This window comes from Schistocerca piceifrons, chromosome 4 (genome assembly GCF_021461385.2).
Source record: "Schistocerca piceifrons isolate TAMUIC-IGC-003096 chromosome 4, iqSchPice1.1, whole genome shotgun sequence".
Classification (NCBI taxonomy): domain Eukaryota; kingdom Metazoa; phylum Arthropoda; class Insecta; order Orthoptera; family Acrididae; genus Schistocerca; species Schistocerca piceifrons.
The window spans coordinates 698,317,509-698,344,718 of NC_060141.1; the positions used below are offsets into that span (position 1 = coordinate 698,317,509).

Genomic DNA, 27,210 nt, shown 5'->3' on the forward strand with positions numbered 1-27,210 from the left:
ACACACTTCTCCAATGTTCGTATCGATATAACAAACAGTACGTATAACACAGGAACATTCCAACTTTTTGCGCATTTCAGACTGTGTGGTATCTTGCTTTGCGTGCACAATTCCGACTCCATTACTCTTTTCCTTGTCATTATAGTCGCGTGAGATATTTTTCAGGTCAAGTAATTGCGTAAACTATCTATCAAACAGGAAAACACTAACCGAGAAATGTTGTCAGAGCGAATGCGATTCCGTATGCCAAAAAGCATTTTGTTCCCATAATTATTCCTTTTGCAAGACCTCCACTTTCTGAAGTCGCTATCGCGCAAGGTAATAAGCAGTCACATATCGCTATGCGCTGCAACCGTAAGTTGCTCGCATGACTTACTGCAGTCTTACACTGGGGCTGTAAAATGCTTTGTTTACGTATATTCTTACAGAAATATTCTCATCGCTAAATAGATTTAACGCGTCGTTATTTTCTCAATGAGCAATTTTTCTCCTTACATACTGTTTAGTTCCTCATTTCACTCATCCAGAAAAGCCTTTCACTTGAAGAAAGCCAATCAGTCAGTGTTGGGAATTCGTGGTTTGGAATAGAATGATTTAACTGAAAGAGATATACCTAGCGTAGGAAGAAAATGACGCAGATTCAGTTTCAGTGCACATAAACATTTCGTTCCTCCAGTGTACAACACGTACTACATGTGTCTGGCATACACTGTCAATACGGCACACCTGTCGCAATCATATGCAACCAGTTTTGAAATGCTGTCTTCACATATGCGGTCATATTCGCACTATTTCGTTATTATAACGTGCTCCTGTTTCGCCTGGAATTGGCTGCTGGACCAGGCTAGATTGATACGAAAATGTTGAAGCTGGTGAGAAGTAGTGAAACAGTCGCAGGCGATATCCAAAGCGTGTGTACAACTCTAAGCAAAAGATCATAAACTGCCGTTCCTTCCCAAATTCGTACACGATCAAATATCCTTATCAAGGTAAGATGTCACACAATGGCTTCAGAAACTTCTTAAACCCAAGAAAAGATGACAGTACAACACAAAAGCGTTACATGGCTCTCCCTGTGGAAGTGGGAACGAAAGACATTCCTGGGACGCACATCACACTTGTCATTAAAGGATTACTAACAGAAACGTCAAGTGCAATCAACAATTCAGTTGTTACGCCAAAATAAAACAAATGGGATCGTGTTTTCAAAAGAGCTAATGGATATATAAAAAGTGAGTTAGTCTTAAAATTATTGAATATGCCTGAAGCCAGTGGGTACTGAAAAACGTTTGCCTGAGAGTAAAAAGAAAAAACTAAGTGGTAAACGTTATGTACAGATATTCTTGTATACAAAGCGAAGGCATTTCGTTTGCTGCCGAGGTTATGAATTTATAACGCAATACCCGACAAGGAAAGCGAATGACCCCGAAGGGGAAATGGAAACTAAATATATCTTCATGGCTTCTGAGGATATGATCTTTCTTTAAGTGATTTTAAAATCGTGTCAAGTCTACAACGAATTTGGCAGTATGAGCCAATTCTCAGTATAGCCCTGTAACTTCCTGGCTCGGATGCATGCACAGATTCGGTTGAAAGAGTGTCATGAAATAGTTGTGTCATTTCCTGAGGCAAGACGTCCCAAAATTGTTGTTTTTGTGGCGGTCTTCAGACCAGAGACTGGTTTGGTGCAGCACTTCATGCTACACTATCTTCTATTCAGTACTCCTCATTAGTTACGTGATCTACCCATCTAATCATCAGCATTCTTCTGTAGCACCCCATTTCGAAAGCTTCTATTCTCTTTTTGTCTAAACTATTTATCGTCCACATTTCACTTCCGTACATGGCTACACTCCATACAAATACTTTCAGAAACGACTTCCTGACATTTAAATCTATACTCGATGTTAACAAATTTCTCTTCATCAGAAATTCTTTCCTTGCATTGCTAGTCTACATTTTATATCCTCTCTACTTCGACTATCATGAGTGATTTTGCTCCAGAAATAGAAAAACTTTAAATGTCTCATTTCCTAATGTAACTCCGTCAGCATCACACGATTTAATTTGACTACATTCCACTATCCTCGTTTTGCTTTTGTCGATGTTCATCTTATATCCTCCTTTCGAGACGAAGACCATTTCGTCCATTGCTCTTCCAGGTCTATTGCTGTCTCTGACAGAATTAAAATGTCATCGGAAAACAAAGTTTTCATTTCTTCCCCACGGATTTTAATTGCTACTCCAAAATTTCTTTTGCTTCCTTTAGTGCTTGCTCAAAATATAGCTTGAATAACATCGTGGATAGAATACAACCCTGTCTCACTCCCTTCCCAACCACTGCTTCCCTTTCACGCCCCTCGACTCTTACAACTGACATCTGGTTTCTGTACAAATTGTTAATAGCCTTTCACTCTCTGCATTTGATCCCTGACACCTCCAGAATTGGAAAGAGAGTATTCCAGTCAACATTGTCAAAATCTTTCTCTAAATCTACAAATGCTAGAAACGTAGATTTGCGTTCCTTTAATGTGTCTTCTAAGACAGGTCGTGGGGTTAGTATTGGCTCACGTGTTCCAACAATTCTACGGAATCCAAACTGTTCTTCCCCGATGTCGGCTTCTACCGGTTTTTCCATTCCGCTATAAAGAATTCTTATTAGTATTTTGTAGCCGTGACATATTAAACTGATAGTTCGAAAATGTTCACACTTGTCAACACCTGCTTTCTTTGGGGTTGGAATTATTATATTATTCTTGAAATGTGATGGTATTTCGCCTGTCTCACACATCTTCCTCACCAGGTGGTAGAGTGTTGTAAGGGCTGTCTCTCCCAAGGCTATCTGTAGTACTAATGGAATGCTGTCTACTCCCAGGGCCTTGTTTCGACTTAGGTCTTTCGGTGCTCTGTCAAAATCTTCACGCAGTATCATATCTTCCATCTCATCTTCATCTATGTCCTCTTCCATTTCCGTAATATTTCCTCTAAGTACATCGCCCTTGTTTAGACCCTCTATATACTCCTTCCACATTTCAGCCTTCCCTTCTTTGCTTAGAACTGGTTTTCCATCTGGGCTCTTGATATTCATACAAGTGGTATTCTTTTCTCCAAAGGCCTCTTTAATTTTCCCGTAGGCAGCATCTATCTTACCCCTAGTAGTATATGGCACTACATTCTTACATTTGTCCTCTAGCCATCCCTGCTTAGCCATTTTGCACTTCCTATCTATTTCATGTTTGAGAAGTTTGTGTTCCTTTTTGCCTGCTTCATTTACTGCATTTGTACTTTTTCTCCTTTCATAAATTAAATTCAATATTTCTTCTGTGGCACAAGGATTTCTACTGGCCCTAGTCTTTTTACCTATCTGATACTCTACTGCCTTCAATATTTCATCTCTCAAAGGTACCCATTCTTCTTCTACTGTATTTCTTTCCCCCAGTCTTATCAATCGTTCCCTAAAGCTCTCTCTGAAACTCTCTACAACCTCTTGTTCTTTAAGTTCATTCAGGTCCCACTTCCTTAAATTCCCACCTTTTGGCAGTTTCTTCAGGTTTAATCTGCAGTTCATAACCAATAGATTGTGGTCAGAGTCCATGTGTGCCCTTGGAAATGTCTTACAATTTAAAACCTAGTTCCTAAATCTGTGTCTTACCATTATATAATCTATGTGAAACCTTCCAGTGCCTCCAGACCTCTTCCACGTATACAACCTTATTTCATGATTGTTAAATAAAGTGTTATCCGTGGTCAAGTTATGCTCTGTGTAAAATTCTACAAGGCGGCTTCCTCTTTCATTCCTTACCCCTATTCCATATACACCTATTACTTTTCCTTCTCTTACTTTTCCTACTATCGAATCCCAGTTCCACATAACTCCTAAATTTTCGTCTCCCTTCACTTACTGAATAATTTATTTTATCTCATCATACACTTCAGCAACCTCTTTGTCATATGCGGAGCTAGTTGGCATATAAACTTGTACTACTGTGGTAGGCGTGGGCTTCATGTATATCTTAGCTTCAATAATGCGTTCTCTATTCTGTTCCTAATAGCTTACCCGCACACCTATTATTAAACCTACTCCTGCATTACCCCTATTTAATTTTTTATTTATTACACTATATTCATTTGACTAGAAGTCTTGTTTCTCCTGGCACTGAACTTCATTAATTCCCACTGTATCTAACCTTAACCTATCCCCTTTTTAAATTTTCTAACCTACCTGCCCAATTAAGGTGCCTGACATCCCACGCTCCGATCCGTAAAATGCCACTTTTCTTTCTCCTAATAAGACGTCCTCCTGAGTAGTCCCCGTCCGGAGATCCGAATAGGGGGCTATTTTATTTCAGGAATATTTAACCCAAGAGGACGCCATCATCATTCAACCATACAGTAAAGCTGAATGGCCTCGGGAAAAATTACGGCAGTAGTTTCCCCTTGCTTTCAGCCCTTCACAGTACCAGCACAGAAAGGCCATTTTGGTTAATGCTACAAGGCCAGATCAGTCCATCATCCAGAGTGTTGTCCCTGCGACAACTGAAAAGGCTGCTGCCTCTATTCAGGACCCACCCGTTTGCCTGGTCTGTCAACAGATACCCCTTTGCTGTGGTTGCACCTGCCGGCCGCGGTGGTCTAGCGGTTCTGGCGCTGCAGTCCGGAACCGCGGGACTGCTACGGTCGCAGGTTCGAATCCTGCCTCGGGCATGGGTATGTGTGATGTCCTTAGGTTAGTTAGGTTTAAGTAGTTCTAAGTCCTAGGGGACTTATGACCTAAGATGTTGAGTCCCATAGTGCTCAGAGCCATTTGAACCATTTTTTTGTGGTTGCACCTACGGTACGGCTATCAGTATCGCCGAGGCACACAAGCCTCCCCATCGCCGGCAAGCTCCATGGTTCATGGGATCGGGGCCTAAATTGTTATTGACTCGTTATTGATATCCTGGAAGTTCTGGGGCAGAGTTGGCATCCGTTCTGGTGCCATACATGCTCTATCGGACTCAAATGTGGAGATGTTGTTGGCCCTGTGAAAACCCCAGCATCGCGCCGATAGTTTATAGATAGAAGTGATATATGTGGATGAAGACTGTCCTGTTAAAAAATCGTACACGATAGTGTAAAATGGGAGGTAACACTCAAGGACACACGATGCCCGTGAGGCACGGCTGAACCGTCAGAGATGACTCTTATCACTACCAAACATAACCTGAAGTTATACCTCATGCTTCCTCACACCAGGACTTCAGGAGTAACATGTTTGTACCACTCCAAAAATATCTGAAGAATGGTACCGCTCCCCATATCGCTGTCCTACTCACCTCGGTGGTCATCCGTAGTAGTACAGAACCGCGATTCCCTGCTGAATGAAATGCGATGCCATTCATAAGCGGTTCAATCTTCCGCGTGAGGCACCACTCTGAACACAGCCGCTTTCGCTTCCCTTGGCCCGCTTGGGCCGGTAGCTGCCTAGTCCGGCTAATATTAGACTCCCACCAATTTGTGGGAGACCATTACTTGTTCTCGAATGACAGGCGCACAACTGAATGAGCTACGACGAGTTTGACGCAAAATACGCCGATCGTGTCTTGTGGTTGACTGGAACCCTGACGGCGAGTATGGCTGCTAGCACGTTCCCATGCCACTGCCCCACACATCTGGATATTTCATTATTCGACCTGCCGACCAGGACAGCTCCTCCTCCCTCCTCAGCATTTTAATGAGATCCCTTTCAGTCTCTGCCAGGTACTTATAACGCTAAGTTTCCTTTAATTCACGTCTTTGGTCACAAACTTTTTGTTAACAGATTACCGGTTTCGGTCTATAATGACCATCATCAGATCTGTTTTATAAAAACAAAGTCCTAATAACGCGGTCTCACAGGGGTATGTGGCATTTCTGCTGATAACTTAGCATCTGACGCTGATCCCATCCCTTATACAAACATACCACGCCTGGTTACGATACTAAATACGAACAACATTAACGCAGACTGGTGGAAGTTTTACTTGTCACAGGTATCTAATCATTTACGTACCCGCCGATGCTGTATTCGTGTACAAAGTTAGATGGTCATACTACCATGTCTTCTAGGTGCTTCACATTTCTTGACAGGCATTGTACATTCCGAGTGATAAGTTGCTGCCTAGTCATCTACTTTGTCAGCACGAAGTAAATCTGTTTAGAAGTACTAATGATCGCCAAAAGAAATGGGCACTGCGTTAGATAACAAAAAACATATGCTTTCCTTCATTCCTTCTGAGTGGTTTATGTTACCCAAGCTACTAGCTATAGTCGGTTCAGATTATGATTGATAACAGGATCTGAAACGCATATTGAAAGGTAAGAAAATATTCATATACAAATCTTGAAAAAATATTGAAATAAATTTAACACATTTTCTGTCCTGTCAAGCATAATGATCGTAAGATAATATTTCATAAGGCCCATGAAAATTCTGGAAATGTATGAAAAGGTATGTCAGTTATATGTTGTACTGTACATCTATCAGCTCATCCCGTAATTAAGAGGTGCATCAGTAGCAAAAAGCCCGAAGGTATGACAAATACATCGAATTATCAAATATGGTAATCGTCAGTTGCGGATATCAGATATTTTCTTTATATTGATTGCAATTTCGAGTATTTTTCATTTTCAAGCAAGATGCACAATCTTAAACATGCAGACAGTAACAAAAAGCAATACTTGAACATGGGTCATACTCGAAAAAACAAACCCTTTAGGTAATTACCATGTTTAAATTACTCGATGGCTATTCACCAAATCCCCCAACTACTGGACATCGAAATTGGTCTCGAGTCGTGCGACATCTTGAAACATATTCTAAATTCAAATGTTTGTGTCTCTTGATACTCCACGATATGAAGTTGACTTTTCTGTTAGCTTAAGTTCTCTTTGCTTTCCACCATGTCAGTGATCAAATGTGTCTCCTCTAGCTTTGAGGGATTTAAACGATATTAACTGTTGTACGACACGAAAACTAAATCAGCAATACTAAACGCTTGTCATGGCTTCCAACGATTGATAAACGTAATCCAGTCAGCGGTGGATTAAAAGGGTTGTTCAAAGATCCGCTTTTTGGACAGGTGAACAGTCGGACACGGTACCTACTCGTGCACTCCACCGCTCTTGGCACTTTCGGCAAGATCTCGGATACAGAATTATTTGACAAGATCAGTCCTAGTCTAAACATGGTTTCCAACCTTTGTGTGTTCTAAAAGAGACACAGCACACATAGTATGCGAAGAACGGAGTAGCCTTTACTTTGAAGTTCCTCATTTAGTAACAGCATAGCAGAGTGTTCTTTGCTTTAGCGTACACTGGACTCTGGAATTCTTTGAGGAATGTCAGAGATGAAGGCTATACTTTAGCCTTCTGGCTGTGGTTTATGTATTTTACTGCGTGGGCAGCACCTTACCGCATGGAAAATGCCAGAAAGCTCGCCATATTCATCCAACAACGTCCTCCTCCGCATCGTAAGGTTTTACATTTACTTCCGGACTGTGAAAGGTTATTATACGGCCAAGAAAATTCCGTAAGACTTTTCGCACGATCTCAGTGTAATGGCAAATTGTGTTCAGCAACACACTTTAGCTTTAGATATTCCTATTAGCAAAGTTGTACAAGTGAGCTTATTGCATATAAGGAACTCATTAACGCTAACATTCCTGCTATCAGCCTGGTAGAATTTAGAAAGTAGGAAATTGATAATGATTGACTACTATTAGTGCGGCGAGGCCGTTGTCTGGTACTTTCGGGATATGTTTCTGATATGTTTGTGGTATACACCAGGCATCTCGGAATTTCATGAATGACTTCTCAAACTTTTGTGTTTGAAATGACCATTATCGGACTACGTATGTTTTAGTAGGTGAGCTACAGGGCTTCTACTTCACGATATTCATAGATGAGCTGAAAACGAAAGTGATGTTCGCTGAAATCAGTACATCATAACCCAGTTTAGAAACAACTTTGCAGAAGATGTAATACTGTATACGTTTTGCTATTACTCTTTTGCAGCTAAATTTATTGTGTGATCGAAGATATACTGGGTGAAGAAAGAAACTGCACACTCGAACTTCTCAGGGTGATTCCTCACATAGTATTAATACAAAAATGTCTGTCACAAAATTTCGTCGTGCGCGTATTGCAAGCAGTAAAGCGGCGTTGAAGGCTGACAGTCTGGCAACACTGTCACCACGTGTGTGGTAACTAACTCTGGCAGCTTGTAGGAATAGCTGGTGTCGTGGATAGCGTTTAGCGTCCTTGTGCAGGAGGTCGAGGGTTCGATTCTGGGTCGATGTGTGTTTGTTTTTATTTGCTAAATGTAGTCTGCGAGGTATGGTATCTGGCGTCTTAATCATCATACAGAGATTACAGCTGGTCTTCTACAAAAAATTTTCACTCATGGATTATGAGCACAGAAATAGAAGTAAAATCGTTTTCATTGGCAACCATTTAAAGAAGCCTTTTGCCGTCGTGGACGCAAATTGTTTAACACCACTGCATATGCGAGATCCCAAGAAACCTATATGTGTGCATGTTCCCCCCCAGTGGTCCCATCGATTATTGCAAAAGGTTATTCTTACCACGTTTAGGTCCACAACATTTTGTTGGGGTCTTACGCCACCAGTAACTGCACCAGTAGGTGCGTTGAAATAATTTCCAGGCTTGGTTGTCATTTGTATGCATATCAACATGGAATCACCAACTATGCCTTTCAACACTGAGTCTGATAAGCGCGTACTGTGTAGAAGCTCCATACATTATTATTTTTATTGTCATTTCTACTAGCTGTGAAACCCGGCGTTTCCCAGGTATTTATTTATAGCTGTGTGTCCATGTCCGTATCACACAGCGACTGATATACTACTCAATGTTAGTGACGTCATATTTCCTAATGTATGTGTCATACAATGATGTCGCGCTGTAGATACATTTAGCGACATGTGTGGCAACTGCTTGCGAAATTTATTGTAAATTGATCCGGTAGCAAAGAATTAATAGTAATAAATTTAAACCTCATGCATGAAGCGGCAGTTTCTCACGCATATCTCCTAAACTATGTGTCGCACTGTGATATAATTTTGCAGTTACTTTCAGTGGTATATATCGGTAAAATGTGTTGCTAATACAGTTAGTACTAAAGACATAATAACTTATAACGTCACGGCTCATGCGGTACTTTTCTACTGTTCTCCTTTTTCACCACCACCCCCATCCCTCTATTAGGTAGATGGTTCTTACCCAACAGCGATTGTTGCTTAACACTAAGACACATGTGTACCAGATTTAGTTTAAATCGATTCAGTGGTTTAGGAGTAGATGTGGTACATAGACACACAAACACACACACACACACACACACACACACACACACACACACACACACACACACTAACACCCATTTTACAACAATTTTTGTAATATGTATGGGTTTAGGAAACAATCTGAGCGGCCTCCTTAGATTGTTTGCGAATGATGCTGTATATACCGCTTAGTAAAGTCATCAGAAGATCAAACTAAATACTAGTACTAAAAAGAATCCGTTACATTTTGGTTACACGATGAATCACAAAAATCTAAAGGTTTTCAATTCAGCTAAATACATACGGATTACTTACAGTAGTGGAAATCGAGTTTTTCCGCTCATGCAACAGAACATTGGTGTTTCTTCACTGAAATTTTTTGGGTTTCAAAGTGGGCAGATGTTGTCCGTTTTTTCTATTACGACGTGTTTGTGTTTTATATATTCTTTCATCGGGTCGTATGGAATGGCTGCCTTCAGTTCGCAGTCTTTTATTATGCAGTTGTGTTGCAATTTTTGGTTCCTCAGTCCGTTCATTTCGTTGCCCTTTGGTTTCTCTGCTTCTCGCGCTGCTCATTGTCGTTCGTTGGGAATTTGAACGTGCTTTGCGGTCTTCTTGTGTTTTATTTTTATCGTATTCATTTTGTTTTCATCGTTTTGCCTGAGAACTGGTTAGATCTCCCCGTTTCTACATTTGGGCATGGCTTAAAATATAAATCAAATCAACTTTTTGTTAACAAGTAAATTAAGTACACTTTACACACTTTTGACCCTCTATTGTCCATTTATATACACTCACTGTATCATTTCGGCTACTCAAACTTTACTGTTAGTTTTTATTTACTCACTGCACTACTTTTTCAGTTCCTTCCTTCGCCACTGATAAGACACTGATGTTTAAACCCACGACAGGTCGTGTTTCATATACCCGTACCAATTGGTAGGCCACAGAACATACCAAATGGGCTTCTAATGGCAGAGGTTGAAAATACCGCTTCTGTTGTAAATTCTTTATTTTCACACTACCGGTTGCGGACTGTTATAAGCCCATCTTCAGGTGTCGTAGCTGTGCTGTGGTCACCGAGCGCCGCGTGTACCTGAAGCGGTATTTTCAGCCTCTGCTATAAGGGTCAGTTGCGGATCTTCTTCCAACAGGATTGTTTGTAGGCACAATGTTCCACATCATTGGAGAGTTGTCTAGAATGTGCCAATGATCTTCGATTTTTCGGGGTGTTCAGAACATTATGGAATCTTCCAGAATTTTCCAGACCATTCACCAATATTCCAGAAAATCCCGGATCATTGTGGAACATTCTGGAATGTTGGGGAATGCTCTCGAATACTCTAGAATCTTCTGGAATGACTCGAATTCTCTCCGGCATTTTCTAGAAATTTCTAGTGGGCAAAACTTGCCTGCCCTTATATCTTCAGCAGCACGTCCTTCAGGTACAAACGGGAACCTTCCTCATTGATGAGGGATATAGAGCTACGACATATAACTCCCTTGAAGGTAGCGGGACTCGTTTCTGAGTTTTAGCGGCACGCACACTGTACATTACTTTTATGATATATTCTGAAGCGCCAAAGAAACTGGTACAGGCATGCATATTCAAATATAGAGACATATAAAAAGGCAGAAGACGGCGCTGCGGTCGGCATTGCCTATATAAGACAACAAGTGTCTGGCGCTGTTGACAGATCTTTACTGCTGCTACAATGGCAGGTTATCCAGATTTAAGTGAGTTTGAAAGTGGTGTTATAGTCGGCGCATGAGCGATGAAAGACAGCATCTCCGAGGTAGTGATGAAGACGGGATTTTCCCGTACGACTATTGCACGTGCGTACCGTGAATATCAGGAATCCGGTAAAACATTTAATGTTGGACATCGCTGCAGCCGGAAAAAGATCTTGCAAACATGGGGTGAACGGCAACTGAATGGAATCGTTCAAGATGACAGACGTGCAACCATTCCACAAACTGCTGCAAATTTCAATGCTGGGTCATGAACAAGTGTTAGCGTGTCAACCATTCTACGAAACATCATCGCTATGGGCTTCCGGAGTCGAAGTCCCACTCGTGTACCCTTGAGGACTGCACGACACTAAGTTATACGCCTCGCCTGGGTCCTTCAACACAGACATTGGACTGTTGATGATTGGAAACTTGTTGCCTGGTCCGACCAGTCTCGTTTCAGCTTATATCGAGAGGATGGACGTGTACAGATATGGAGACCACGTCATGAATCCACTGATCCTGCACGTCAGCAGAGGACTCTTCAAGCTGGTGGAGGCTCTCTAATGGTGTGGGGCGTATGCAGTTCGAGTGATACGGGACCCCTGATACGTCTAGATACGACTCTGACTGGTGACACGTATGTAAGCATCCTGTCTGATCACATGCCTCCATTCATGTCCATTGTGCATTCCGACGAATTTGGGCAAATCGAGCAGGATGATGCGACACCCCACACGTCCAGAATTGCTACAAAGTGGCTCAAGGACCACTCCTCTGTGTTTAAACACATCCGCTTGACCATATCTGGGATGCCTTGCAACGTGTTGGTTAGACGAGATCTCCACACATTCGTGCTCTTGCGGATTTAAGGACAGCCCTGCAGGATTCACGGTGTCAAAGCCCTGCAGCACTACTTCAGACAGCCGCGTCCATGTTATGTCGTGTTGCTGCACTTCTGCGCGCGCGGGGGCCGTACACGATGTTAGGCAGGTGTACCAGTTTCTTTGATTCTTCAGCGTATATTGGTTATTATTATTATTATTATTATTATTATTATTATTATTAACATTGTTATTATTATAGTAATAATAATTATTATTATTATTGTATCCGATGCAAATGTGGGAAGATCACGTTCATTACCGTTAGGGAAAGAGTGTAATACGATGACGCATATTTCATGATTAGCCGTGTCAGGATGAGTTTGCAGAACAAAGGCTGTATGAGAGACGATGCGCGTTAGATGGAACCGACCGCTGCGACTAACGACCTGTTTATACTGTATACGCTGTTCACCACACAAGAAGTAGTTCCTAGCGGAGTAGCACGCCCGTGACAATTGTCATGCACACATATCATTTTCTTTTCTTGTGTTGTTCTAAAACAATGTGACTATAGTATGGCATACACAGACGTTGAAAATGCGGATATGTTACTGGTGCTTGGTCCATCTGATAACTGGGCGCAGTTACCGCTAGTGAATTTGCTGCTGGATGTCCTGGTCGACGGCATCCAGATAATAATGGGTTTCGTCGTCTGGAGCTTTGCCATCGGGAGACAGAATCTCTCTTTTCACCATAGCGTCACAGAGGTCTTCCATCGAGGAAGCTATTCTGGAGATCATTTACTAAGAACACCAGTGAAGTACAGGTAGTTTACCAAGACAGCTGCGTATCTCGCATTGTACGATCTTTGGCGTGCTGCATGAGCGTGGGCTGCACTTCTACCTTTATTCTTTAACGCAGCACCTGATCCTGCAGACCACGTCTACGGGTGCAGTTGTATGAATGGTCCCAACAACAACAGGAAGCCAACTACGACGTCATGGACACTGTAATATGGTCGGATGAAGCAGCTTTCACTCTTGAGGATGTCTTCAGTACGCATAATGCCCTCCATTGGCGTGACGTTAATCCGCACGTCACCCGCAATCATGGATATAAAGTTCGTTTTGGTGTCAAAATCAGGGCTGGCATAATGGGAAACAGGAGTTTCAGTTCCTACTTGTTGCCTGACCGGATGATTACAGGGAGGAATCATGCATTCCTCTCAAACTATTTGCCTGACGCAATGGAGGATGTTCGACTTCGTGTTCGTCAGAGGCCATGAATCCAGCATGATGGCGCACCTCCACATATTAGAATTTATGTGCGACGGTATACAGAAAGAACATTTCCAGGGAAATGGCTCTGACATAGAGGTCCAGTTGCATGGTCTTCGCGTTCACCTGATCTAGATCCCCTGTATTTTTTCCTGTGGAGACACTTGAAGGAGCACATGCATTCATCTGCATCTACATCTACATCTACATCTACATCTACATCCATACTCCGCAAGGAGAGGGTACCTTGAGTACCTCCATCGGTTCTCCCTTCTATTCCAGTCTCATATTGTTCGTGGAAAGAAGGATTGTACGTATGCCTCTGTGTGGGCTCTAATCTCTCTGATTTTATCATCATGGTCTCTTCGTGAGATATACGTAGGAGGGAGCAATTGCAACCTAGGAGCTAAGTATTACCTACTCAGCCCACACATATCGAAGAACTGATAGCAAGTGTTCATACTACTCTTGTATCTGCGGATGCTGCCATGTTGCGAGGAGTCCAGAGCTGTGTGAACCAGCGGGTCGCGCAATGTTTGGACGCGTAGGGGGTGGCTTTGAATACCTGATCTAAGGACGATCTATTCTTTCGTAAAGGTTATGCGTTATTAATATGGAAATTACTATTGCCACTGGTTGCTAATGTGTTAGATCTGAGTGAACGTGCTACATGTCTATAAATTAATAGTAGATGTTAAGTTATTTAACTGTGTAGTCATCTTTAGCGAAATTGATAATAATTTTGTAGTTATTCTGTCTGACAGGTCATTTCTTTCAACAGTCAATTTATGACTTGTCTGACCACGTTTTTGTTATGTTCACTGTTAGGAAACACTGTAATATATAAATATCGAATACGCACGGCTTAAGAAACGGTGTAAACTACGGTATCGTATGGCAGAATGAAACTGGCAAATAAAAACAAATGCGCCTCGACGCACAATCGAACCCTCGACCTCTCGCGTGTTCCATTGCAGGAGCTGTTCAGAACTACTCCTGGCAGAGACAGTTACCGTGTATGTGATTAGAGTGTTGCCAGATAGCCGATCTTTTATGTCTGTTTCCTGCCGAAAACGTGCACAGGACGAAATATTGTGACAACCATTTTTGTAATGCTAGTATGCAAAGAATCACGCGTCTAAGTCCGAGTGCACGAATTTTTCTTCACCCTGTAACATACTAGACACTCTGACATACTGGAAACACTTTATGTATGTCTGCCCCATATTAATTCGTTTACGAACTCCTGTTTGTACTCTAGGTTTAGTGGAAATAAAAATGTCACAAGCACAATCTACAATTCCACTGAGACTTTAAATATGTTCTACTTTACTTGTATCGTCACTGGTGTCTCATGAGGACTGTGTGACCTGGTTTGATGAGTTCCACCATCTTTTAAAATATCTAATTTTAAATATCTTCATACCCACTAAATTGCATGTCCTTGATAACTTTTATTTGTATTAATGTAGAGCCAATTAACTATTCATGGATGTCTTAACAGATGTAACATTCATCCTCCCTGCAAGGTTCATCATAAAAAAAGGTTCTTCACATTTAGAGTCTAATGGTTCTTATTTATCATCTTGTGTCACTTTTCTTACTTTTCGACTATTTACAGTCTACTTTCTACCCACAATCAGGAATATGTAGTGTAATATTATACCAACATCGGAAAGGAATTTACTCTCCGCGTGTTGATCTGGTCCCTAAAGATGGTAGCATCATTTTCCTACCATCTTCAGTCCTACTTTTACCTAGAATAACAGTTTGGAATTAACTATTCAGGATCAAGCTTTGCAAATACATTGTTCTGCAAATGGTTAGATAAAAGCTACTTGGTAGAAATGAATGAAGTTTTGGGAACATATTGGTATAGGACTCGCTGTCGCGCACACAAAGTTGGACACGAGGTGAGCAAAACTGTACCACCAAATGGGGCCATCCCCGCAACACAATGCAGGTGAAGGGTCGGAAAAAGGGTCTGCCAATCAGCGATTAGTTACTGTGCGCTATAGGGGAGGGTATGGGTTCGGTTGTTTGGGGGAAGAGACCAAACAGCGAGGTCATCGGTCTCATCTGATTAGGGAAGGATGGGGAAGGAAGTCGGCCGTGCCCTTTCAAAGGAACTATCCCGGAATTTGCCTGAAGCTATTTAGGGAAATCGCGGAAAACCTAAATCAGGATGGCCGGACGCGCGATTGAACCGTCGTCCTCCTAAATGCGAGTCCAGTGTGCTAACCACTGTGCCACCTCGCTCGGTACTGTGCACTGTGATGGTGTTCTCCATTACAACATGTCCCAGGGACAACATTCTGATTTAACACGGGAAGGAATCATTCCGAAACTGGAAACTGACAGTGTATGAAAATTGCAACCTAGGAGCTTGGTATTACCTACAGCATTGTTTCATGTCCATTCAGATTTCTGCGAAAAGGATGGGAGGTGGTCTCTCACGGTCAACTACAGCAGAAAATGATAGTTACATTATGTTACAGGTTAAGAGGGCCCCTCATCAAACCGCAGGTGCAGTTCGTCTGTTTCTTAACACCAAGGAGTAGACTATCTTCAAAAAGGCCACATTTTCCTCCTCCTCCCTTTGCTTTAGGTCTATAGTCTATTATATGTCTGACTGTAATTTCCACCCGTTTATTAGAGAATGTTTCTTCCATATTGACATCCTTTATTCTGTTCTTTCATTCATGGAAAATACAATTTATTATTTCTTTATTTTGGATTTCTGTATTTAATCTCTCAGTGTACTTTCCTTAAATATTTGGTTTCAGCTGTCTGTATCCTTCGTTGATTTTAATTAATTACTGTACAGGTCCCACTTCTGAATGTGAACGTAGCTGTCGCAATTATATGATACAATACTGCCTTTGTGTCTTTCCTAGTTTTACTGGTTAATGTTCTATGCATAGTGTCACATACCATTTGAAACTTGTTTAACATGTTGGACACGTCATTATCATATTCATGACCTATATCACAACTTAATAACTGAAAGTGAGGTACGTCTTTTATGGAATTTTCGTTTAGCATTTATTAGAATATACTGAGTATTTTCTTTTAAAAGCATAAACTTTGATTTTATTTTCTGATATTTTCAAGTTCCAGAGTTTGCCTGATAAGTCCAAGCGATGCAGGGCAAACTGTAAAACATCCTCCACTTTCCGTAAAATAATTTGGTCTTTATCAAACAGCAGAATATTTGAAGGTATGTTTCTAGGGATTATTCCTGAGCGAGCTCCTTCTTCCCCTTGTCTAACAATATCGTGAATGCGGCTGAAATTACTACCACATTTAACAGGACTGGAAAGCACGCAATCGTACACGCCACAGTAGCACGGCGTTTGCTTGGTAGAGGTCTCTACGACCGACGACCAGTGCTTTGCGTTCCGTTGAATTCTGTGCATCGGTGGCACCGTTTACGATGGTTCGAAGTGCATATAGACCACACCAGCGAGAAGTTGGATCGCGTGCTCTACTCAGGAGGTTCTGCCTAAGGATTCTGGACGCTCATATGGCGAGACGTGGGAACACGTAATGCTCCGATTAACGTTATTGTGAGACCTACTCCTTTCCCATGTGCGTCTCTTCAGACATACATCCGCCGCTGACGTCAGTTTTACGCATGACAATGCACGACCATATCGAACAGTGCAGGTGGAGGAGTTCTTGGAATGAGAGGATATTCGGTAAATGGCTTGCCATTACCGTCGATTTAAATCCCATCCAGCTCGTGTGAGACGCATGAAAGAAACATTAAAGCTCATTCTCATGCTCCAACGACCATCCAGCATTTGTCAATAGGAATGGATCGCCCTACCACAAGAACTTATTTCCTATCTTGTAATCAGAAAGGGAACACTGTATATAGTATGCACTGCTGTTCGTGCTGATCACACACTCTATTAATAACTGTGTGTCGCCTTTTGTAATGCCCAGGGGACCATAAATCGCGATAACTTCAGTGTAATTATTGTCTTTGATTAAAAGTGTCATTTCTGTAGTCCTATTATGTATTTCTTTCAGTTATCTTCTGTACTAAACTGTAGCAGTTCTTTCGTTGCATGATTCAAGTTTCATGGAGCTATGATACTTGGCAGTAACACATTACAAGAAAGTTGCTTTCACCCTTGTTTTGTACATCTGTGTATTTTCTCTCTTTCCACAATGAAAGTCACAGATTTCCTATCCACCACATATTAACAATCGGCAGTGTTTAACGTTTCATTTAGAAGAGCTTTGTGACTGTAGGATGTTTAGTTTCCTGCTGTATGACTATTAGGATTATTACGATGTTCTTGTGATTATTGTCTTACATAATACAACCTGGTACGATAGAATCGTCTTACCAAGAAATATCTTGAGCATGCTGGTATCTTCTTCTTGTTATCCTGTCCATTTCACCCTTAAATACAGTAAATATCTTCTTCTTTCCAGGTACAGTGTGTTTTTTTCTTATGTTCTGCAATGTTACACATCGTATAGACGAAGTATTTGGCCAATTAGCTGACCGTAAAAGCTTTAGCCTCTATGTTACGTGCTTAACACTGTCCAGTTATACATCAAAAATCAAGATCTAGACCACTTTTCGTGATGTGCAATTAATTCTGGTTATAGATTTGTGTCCAACTCTGATGAAAATTTGGGCTAACTTTAACGCAGACATTTGCAGTAATGGCGTGGATGGAAGAAATTTCCCAGACTCTACTCGGCTAGTTACCTTACACTGTAACATGGATTTTGGGAACCAAGCAAAACATAAACAATCTAGTGGAATACTCTGTATGTGATAAAAATGCGATATTCATTAATTAAGGTTCCATCCCCATCCAGAACACACTTGGATGAAATTAGACCCCTGGTATACGAGCTATAAAGAGTAACTATTTGGGTACAGACGCCTTCGTATGAAGGCGATACAAATAAAGTAAGACGGTTTCGAGAGTGGTAACTACTTTCTGTTTTACTAGTATCAATCAACTCGTCTTACTGAGGAAGAGACACAGTGTATATTTGCAATTACCTTATCCACTGGAACTAGAGCTTACAGAAAGCTGTAGATTACAATAGTAGCCAGATTATCACTGGACTAAAAGTAATATCATATGTGTCATTAACTTGAAACTGGGCGCAAATGCTGATGAAACACATACAAAATCTAGTGTAAACTGTTTAAGAATATCACTCCAATGCGTGACTGTCGTATCAAGTTAAAGGGGATGCTGAGTGAAGTAAGAGGCACGTCGAAATGATGATAAGAGGGCGGTATAACAGACACGAAATTGCCACTCACGCTGGGAATCGTCGTGGGAACGGCAGCTTTCACCTCGCAGAACACACTTGGATGAAATTAGACCCCTGGTATACGAGCTATAATGAATAACTATTCGGGTACAGACGCCTTCGTATGAAGGCGATACAAATAAAGTAAGACGGTTTCGAGAGTTTGTAGAATTCTTGATATAGAGATATAATATATGATTGCTATTGGAAAGGGAATCAGTCATACCGATCCTTTTTACTTCCCGGTATGCCTCTGCAGAGTTGTATAAAGCAAAGACGTCGAGGTGCCAAAAATATTAACCCTAAATTGCATTTGGCTCAAAGATTGCAAATTCTTTTCGTCCAGACAAATCTCGAACAGGATCTCTTGTAAAAAAAGACCAAATGGGTTTTGCAATTTCATTTATCACTGAGAGGCATTCACGCTGTTTTATTAATAAACTATGCCATTTTTCCTCCGGAATAGTATCACATCAATTCAGTGATACAGCTCTTTTATAATCGTGACAAGAAAGAAATTAGATTAAAAATACATTCAATACGGAGATTAATGTACTGTTGCCACACCGTCGGACGTCCATTCATTCTACCCGTGACTCTCTCTGTTGATATTGGCGTAACTCACACTTACCGCTTACCACAGTGGTGCTGGTTTTCCGTAGGAAGTGATAATTTGAATAAAAGCAGCAAAAGAATAACATGAAAATTATAAGTTTCAGTGCAAGTTTATCCCGTAATTTTGTGTGTGACCTATACAAAGACTACACTTATAATTAGTCCTATACATATTTACTGTTCTCACACTGAAAAATGAACGTAGCTCAATTTAGAAACGTTAATGCCTTATCTCGCTGTAATAAGATGTCTTTTCTCTGCGCTCCTTTCCACTATTATTTAAATCAAAAGAAATTAGCAATTTCTTTAATGAGCGAAAAGTAATTTATAAAATTCTTATACTTCTCCAAACAATACAGCGTGCACTCTCATTTCCTACAATATTTACATATCGGACCGTTGAGGAGAAGGTTTACACCATCATACACACTCGTATAGTAACTAAGGAAGGAATACGATTGAGGTAACTGAACAGTGGGACATTCTAGCTCGTATATCAGTTACCTAAACTTCAACCAGATTGTTCTACGTGGAAATTACCACTTTTCTCTCAATGAGTCCAATTTAAGTAGTTTGGAATGCGTGCAGAATGTTATTATGGGTTCCACCTCTTTGTTACGATTGTTTGGACGTGTCACTGATTTTGTTTTACATTTACCACCACATCTTCTGGATATTAACCCCAGATATTGGAACAACACCCTACGAATATAAATTCAAAAGTGGTAGGAAATTATTCAAAAAATATATTTCTGTGTGGTGTAGTCTCATAAGGAGGAACTAAACAGTTCAACGACGAACGAAACAGACTGGTTTTGAAATATGGTGCGACAAAATTCTGTTCACGATTAGAGGGTAGATTGAATAATTATTGAGGAGCTACTGAATGCAACTGAGGAAAAAAGAAATACAGTAGCACAACATAACTATATGGAAAAATGGAAAGGAGCGTTTGGCGTCATTGGCCGGGATGCCCCTTGCGGGGCATGTCCGGCCGCCTTGGTGCAGGTATTATTACATTCGACGCCACATTGGGCGACCTGCGCGCCGGATGCGGATGAAATGATGAAGACAGTACAATACCCATCCGCAAGTGGAGAATATCCCCGACCCATTCGGGAATCGAACCCGGACCTGTAGGACGGCTGACCACTCAGTTATCGGGAAGAACACATAACTATATGAAGGTATTGGTTAGTAGGATAAATCTTGCGGCCTCAAGAAATAATTTAGCGACGGGGAAAAGTGAATACATCAGGCAATATCCAGTTCAAATGTATGTAGGTTGCAGTAGTTGCGCAGGCTAGACTAACAAGACGAGATGATTCAATCCTGTCTTGGGACCACAATGACAACAAGAGCAGTTACTATGCAAGACATAGTATTGAGGTGCGTTGATATGGGCACATTATAGTTCGTAGTTTGATGTTATTCAGTAAGGTCTGGCGCGGAGAGCGTGACCCATCAGTCATCTTATTTCTTTTGATCATACTGACGTATCTCGGATCGTGTTCTTCGTCGTCCAAGAGATCAATTTATAAGGGCCCGTGATAGTGGAGTAAAATAATAGTACAGCTCAAGTCCTCCAAAAACACGCTATTTTGTCCCAAAAAATATTACAGTTCACTTAAAGACATGTGTATGACTGTGCCTCAGTGATTAAGGAAGTTGAGAAGATGCGATGGCTTTTATTTTAGGAGACCCCGTCATGATTTGCCTAAGTGAAAAGAGAGTCCAGAGAAACAGAGGAACCACAGAAGCAATACTGGGTCTGAAGTACACTGTAGATGAAAAACTGGCAATGAGTCTAACTTCACATGTTATTTTAAAAAGCCAAAATAGATTATCAATACCGATGAATACAACCTTTTATAGAAGTGATGGCGGGACAAATCAAAAAGTGCAGAAAAGAAAATGTGTCCGGCATTGTTCTGCGTTTTCACTCATTATAATCGTATGTCGCCTGTATGCAGAGGATAAGAGAAGATTCAGAGAAGGTATAGGAATGCACGGCCAAAGAATAGATACGTAATGTCGATGATGCAACTGTCCTAGCTGAAAGTACAGGAGATCTTGAAGCCATGTTAAATATAATTTATAAGATCATGGCGAAATAGTACAGGGTGTTCGGAAATACCCGCTACAAATTTCTGGGGCTTTTAGAGGAGAGTGAGCACATAATATTCGAATAGGAATTAATGTTTGAAAACGTACCGTTTCCGCGCTACAGCCGTTGGAAACATGTTTGTTAGGTAGTTATCCAATACGTTGGAGGGTTTTACGTCGGATCTACTGATGTCACTTGACGTCTATCCTAACTCTCTGACATGGTTGGAGTCGCATTCACGTATCTGTTAGTGTCAGAACAACATGACTGGCTACACGTTTGTAGAAAACACCGACATGATCCGTCTGAGTGACGAAGCTAACTGTAATGGAAGGACTGATCGTCGCTTTCTTCCAGGTCGTTCTCCAAAATTTCAGACTCCATGGCGTATCTTTTTCGCCTAAATTACACAACAAATTCGAGAAAGGGTACCTTCACCGTCAGCAGGCGTGGCTGTGTTGCTTCAAGAAGATGCAGCGTACCCGAACTGGACGGGGCCCTACTGCATCACACTGAAGAGAATCCGTCAACGAGTAGACGAGCAATTTCTTTCACTGTTCATGTGTGTAATTGTACAACAAACGATGTACTGAGTTAAGCATAATCAGATAATTGTAAAAGTGATCTCGTTACCGACGTGTTTTCAAATACTTGTAGCACGGAAATGATACGCTTCCAGACATGGGTTCCACTTCAGAATATTATCTCCTGACTCTGCAAGTCCTAGAAGTCTGTACGGGAATTTCCGAACACCTTGTATATGAAAAATGTAGGTCTAAAATAAAATTGGTGACGTGGGATAAACAAGAGAAAGGAAGAGTCCGAAATTATGTAGGCAAGGAGATAATTGAGCAAACTGACTCATTTTGTTAGTTAGGAAGTAAGGGATGATTGGAGAACAGCAGAAGCCAGAAGTACAACTGCCCAAGCAAAAACTGCCAACAGAGTGAATAATAAGACTTTAACATCATGATACACCTACCCTGAAGCCAGGAAAAGATTCCTGGAAGCCTATATTCTTGACTGTGGCATATTACGAGTGTGTAATGTGGAGTGTAGGAGAGAAGACACTGATTTCTTTCTTCATATGCTGCCATATGAAGGGGTGAAACTGAATGCTGTCAATATCTGGTGTTATAACCACTCAGATTACGTCGAATGATATAGCTACAAACAATGAGGTCCTTAACAGAGTTAATGAGAAGACAGGTGTCAAAACAAGTGTGCGACTTCTTGGCCATTTCTTGAGACATGATGGACTCCTGAACACTATAATACTAATGGAAACAGACGTAAAGGAAACAGATGTAAAGGAGGAATACGACAAAGTACACCAAATAGTGAAAGATAAGTGTAAGACCGGCAGAGAAATAAAGAGGTAATCGGAAAGGCATGATGAGTTGATATCTGTTGCCAGTCCTTGGATTCACCACTACACGAGGAGAAAGACGTAGATATCTTCGTGCAGATACATCTTTACCCCAAATCTCATTGTTTACGATTAAGTAGGTCGAATTTTGTAGGCCACTCCACAGACGTATACTTCGTTGCCAGGGGAGGGAACCGGTAATGTATTCGCAGCAGTCGGCAACGCCACAATGATATCTGGCCGGTGTGTGTCGTGCGCGGCGGCCGTTTCCGCGCTCTGCAGGGGCACCGCCGACCGCTGGTGGTAGTAGCAGCGCGGTCCGCGCGTGGCGCTGCTGTCGCCGTCGTGAGCCGAGAGCCGTCGGACGGGGCCGAAGCGACGCGGCGCCCGCCGTCGGCAGCGAGTGGCGGGCAGTGCGAGCGCGGAGAGTCGCGCCACCGCATGGAGACGCGCCCTGCGGCCACCACGGCCGCCGACGCCGAAGCCGCAGCGGCACCCGACGCCGACGTCCGCCACTGACTCCTCCGACCCCCGCGACGGACTTTTTCACACCAGCGATCCCGCAGTACCTCTGTGCTCCCTCGCGTTTTACAGTTAGGGGCGCGAGTGCGTTGCAAACATGCGGTTTTCAGGGGTTTTCCTCTTGCTACTGTGTTCGTGTCTCGCAGTTCGAGCGCACTGGGACGAAGATGATGATGACCGAGGTAAGACAACCAAGACGCAGGATACCTGGTGGAGAACAACATTAATCCTTCCACGAAATTCTGTTAATATTTTACCGCCTGTAAAATTAACCACACTGCAAAATATTTTAACATATCGGCACGAAATCTTAGGTCGTTCCGGCAAAACGCGGTCGTTTATTGTTGAGACGATTTCCTTTTAAATTTTTTAATCTCGTGTAACGCACACCTACGTCGTAAGGTTCTATGAGAAAAAGGTTTTCTACTAATATTACCACTACAAATTCTACAGTGTTTTGTCCCAGACGACGACACTGGAGCAAAGATAATGATCCATAAGCAGTCTAGATAATGTATATGTAATGGGCGTCGAAACAAATTCTTTCCTGACACTTCGTTGACACTTAGACAACGTCACTTACAAGCGGGTAAGTACGCTAATACTACTGTATGACCTCTTACGACCTTCGTGGCGAAATGTAATGGTTCGTGGCGAAGAAGTTATTTTCTTCTCCTTCCTCTCTGTTCATAGCTGGGTAACGTGTAGAAGGGCGATAAATATTCATGACGGTAAATGTCTGAGTATGCAGAATAGCTGAGAATCTGCTACAATGACCTGGAATCGCATTACTACTATCCTCGTATACATGAACACTTACTGGTGACTTACCATAGGATTACATTAATTACATCGACCATATCGTAGCATTTTACTGTCTCTAAACATGTGAATGACTTTACTAATTTACTAGCTTTGTGAGGCAGATATAATTACCTCCGTTAATTTTCTGGTAAGTAAGATGAAAAAATATTGTGAATTACTATTTTTGCCAACAGATTTTCCCAAATGATTGTCAACATCTTAAAGTAAGCAACCCTGTTCACTGAGACCAACATTTCGTACCAGTAATACAAAAACTGACTCAGTAATAGTAATGGCTTTTAACGTCTCGAATGGTCCAGTAATTGTGGAAGGAATGAAACACAGTTACAACTTCAAGTACATGTTGGTCAACTTGTCTGTTTAAACAGTTATGGAAGTACATGAATGGTTGCTATTGTTTATTATCGCTAGCTGTCGTCGTTCTGAGCCATGTAAAATGCTCGGGATAAATAATTAGACATACCATGTGGCGTGCAACATTTTTTTCTAATTTGATATCGACTTACTACATCATTATTATGTGGCGGCGTCGAAATTTGTTACTTGGCACGTTAGCCAATGCAGAGTTTACTTTTTTAACAACGACAACGTCCTTTTTGCAAGTCAACCAACGCTCTCTCACATTCCCCTATGATTAAGGAGTGTATCACAAACGAAAGTATAAGAAAGGAAATGCTCCAGCGCGCTGCAACGTTATTGTGGAGCGATATTTACGCAGATTTGTATTTACTTAACTTGAAAAATTTCTGTTTTTAGGGCATATACTGAAGGTAGCCCAGTAGCGGCTGATACCGACTCCATGTACAGTGAAATGTGAACTGATATCGACAGAAGTGCTTTTACTGTTTTTATATAGCTTCCTTATATTTAAATTTTACGAATGAAACCTGTAACTGAAACCAGTCAATCATTCACGGACTAAATCTGAAGGGACGTCTTAAATGTCTTGATGTGTAAGAAAGTAGCAAATCAGCAAAGAAGGCAAAAAGCAAACCAGCAACTGAGGCTGTAGAACATGAGGAAGGGGTTGCCAACGCGGTGATCGTATTTTACAATAAGCACGCTGTGGAAAATAGAGACCCTTACACATATTGTGACTCTTTCTCGAACCGTGCAGTTCCTACTGAATGTAATAAAAGGCTTCTTATCTCCATTTTGAGAAGTTTGAAAGAATAGAAAGGCAAAATTTTAGATCAATGTCATTACATCCTACGATAAAAGATATGACGTTGCTATAAAGAGGGCAACATTGTCCAAACGAATGTAGGAAATGTAATTAAGGCATAGAACGCTAGGTTTTATACGAGATGTCTCACAAGCCATAGACGTAATTGAAATAGCAGGTTCTGTACTGGCAGAGACACGTAAACCTCTTGATACAGTTTCACTCTGAAGATATACCAAAAAAGTATTAAAGTATTGGTTATTTTCGCAAAATTGTGTATAGTTATAGGTATTTATGCCTCATGAAACGCAGTATGCTGTCATTGATGTCGAGTGTTCATCGGAATGAACGCTAACGTCTGGAGAACGTCAGCTGCACTCTAACAGAGCCACTCTAAGAGTGTATTCTGATGTCGGAACTGGGAACATCAAATTATTTTATGGAATCGATAGAGAAATGTGAAAATGCTTAGAGAGAATGTCCATCTATACTAAAGAAAGGCAGTTTCTTTTAAAAGAGGACGAAAGCGTATACGTGGGTGTGAAATCCAGGTTAATTAATAGTGCAGTATTCCCGAGATGCATTCAACTGTAAACGCTCTGTGCTTAAACATGTAGACGACATAATACAACGTGAATATGGTAGGGAAAGTTAACTGCAGAAAGAGCAAAGGGTCGACTTAAGAATTCAACGATGATTCCGAGAACTTTCAGTTCCAAGGAAGCGGAATAAAAGACTACTGTTATCTATTGTTTGGTACTTTTAAGACGTTCGGATTAAACAAAGAGATCGAACCAAATCAGAAAAATCGGAAAGGAAATTGCTTTATTTCGTACCGTGGCCACCAAGTTTACTGTGGACGCATGCATTACTTGCTCGGATATGAGAGGGCTTGTGTGGAACCGCGACGATCTCACAAAGGAACCATTGCTGCATTCGTGCGAAGCGACTGTATAGTGTAAATTTAATCTGTGATGGTTAACACGTTCCTAAAGTTCTTACTTCATCAATACGAATCAAATGACTTCAGCTGTGTGTCACAAACCTTACCCAAGTAGGTCAGAAGGTTACTGCTTATTAATTCAGTCAGAGCAAGTGACGGTCTCAAATCATACACATTTATCTTTACCAGAGCGAAGATGTTCCCGATAAACAATCTGTGCCATGTTTAAGTACTGAAATTTTAGACATAAATTGAGTTATTTTACCGCCACTATCGTTTATCTCATGGATGCACTATCTTTTCTTGCGTCTTTACTGCGAAGTCTTTTCACCTGCCTTTATTCATTCTCTCTATCGTGTCCCATACGTTTCAGTTTCTTCAGGAATCAAATCATATCAGTATGTTTCATTCTCAGCCTTGCAGAACTTTTTAATGAATCCCGTGCGAACACTGACGGTAAAGTATCAGACCCATCTACAGTCATGCCGTCGCTTCATTATGTCACATACTCTCGGAACGTCCTTTATTCCTCGAAGACCGGTTAAGGTAACAATACTGATATTAACCAATCTGTGCTACTACCAACTCTCAAAAAAGGAAACGAAAACATATTAACTCCACTCTTTAACATTTCATGCCCTTACTAGGAAGCGACTGAACAACAACAGTTTCTATTAACTTCTTCTGTTTTTATTTCATTCCAAAGTCTGTTCGTTTTATTTTGAGTCATTTTATTTATTCTGTATGAGGGACACTTCAGACAGCCTCAATTTGCTGTTGTCGTTCTTCCAAAATTAGTGAAAAGTTGTCCAACAGTTGTCCATAGAGAATTAAATCAGCCCTTGAAGCACTTTTATGCAGTACAAATTGCTTTCCGCTTCAGCGGTCTTGGATGGATGTGCTAATCTCATAAACAATTTCAGTAGTGTTCAGTAAGTGGTCCACAGATATTATATATTTTAGTCGTAAAATTTGAATATATCGAAGCTACACCATCACCAAAATGACACTTTTGTTGACACAGGTCCACATTTTACTCTGAACTGAATTGATGTCAGCTTGTCCGTTACTATCGGACAAGTTCGCTGTGTCAAAGAGAACTGCATCATATGACATTAAAAATAAATCTTAAAATATCCTCCAAAGTAACGTTACAACCCGCACTGAGAGATATCGTTTCTGGCAAATTCTTCTCTGTATTTTTAAGAGCT

General features: G+C 41.2%; 1 protein-coding gene across 1 annotated transcript in view; it reads left to right on the top strand.

The window, feature by feature from the left end:
* Positions 1-23,059: 23,059 nt before the first annotated feature.
* LOC124796117 (hemicentin-2-like) overlaps positions 23,060-27,210 on the top strand; it is a 790,202-nt gene continuing 786,051 nt past the window's right edge. The window contains exon 1 of the mRNA XM_047260206.1: positions 23,060-23,248. Coding sequence (XP_047116162.1) covers positions 23,164-23,248 — 85 coding nt within the window. The 5' untranslated portion in view covers positions 23,060-23,163. The remainder of the gene's footprint in view (positions 23,249-27,210) is intronic.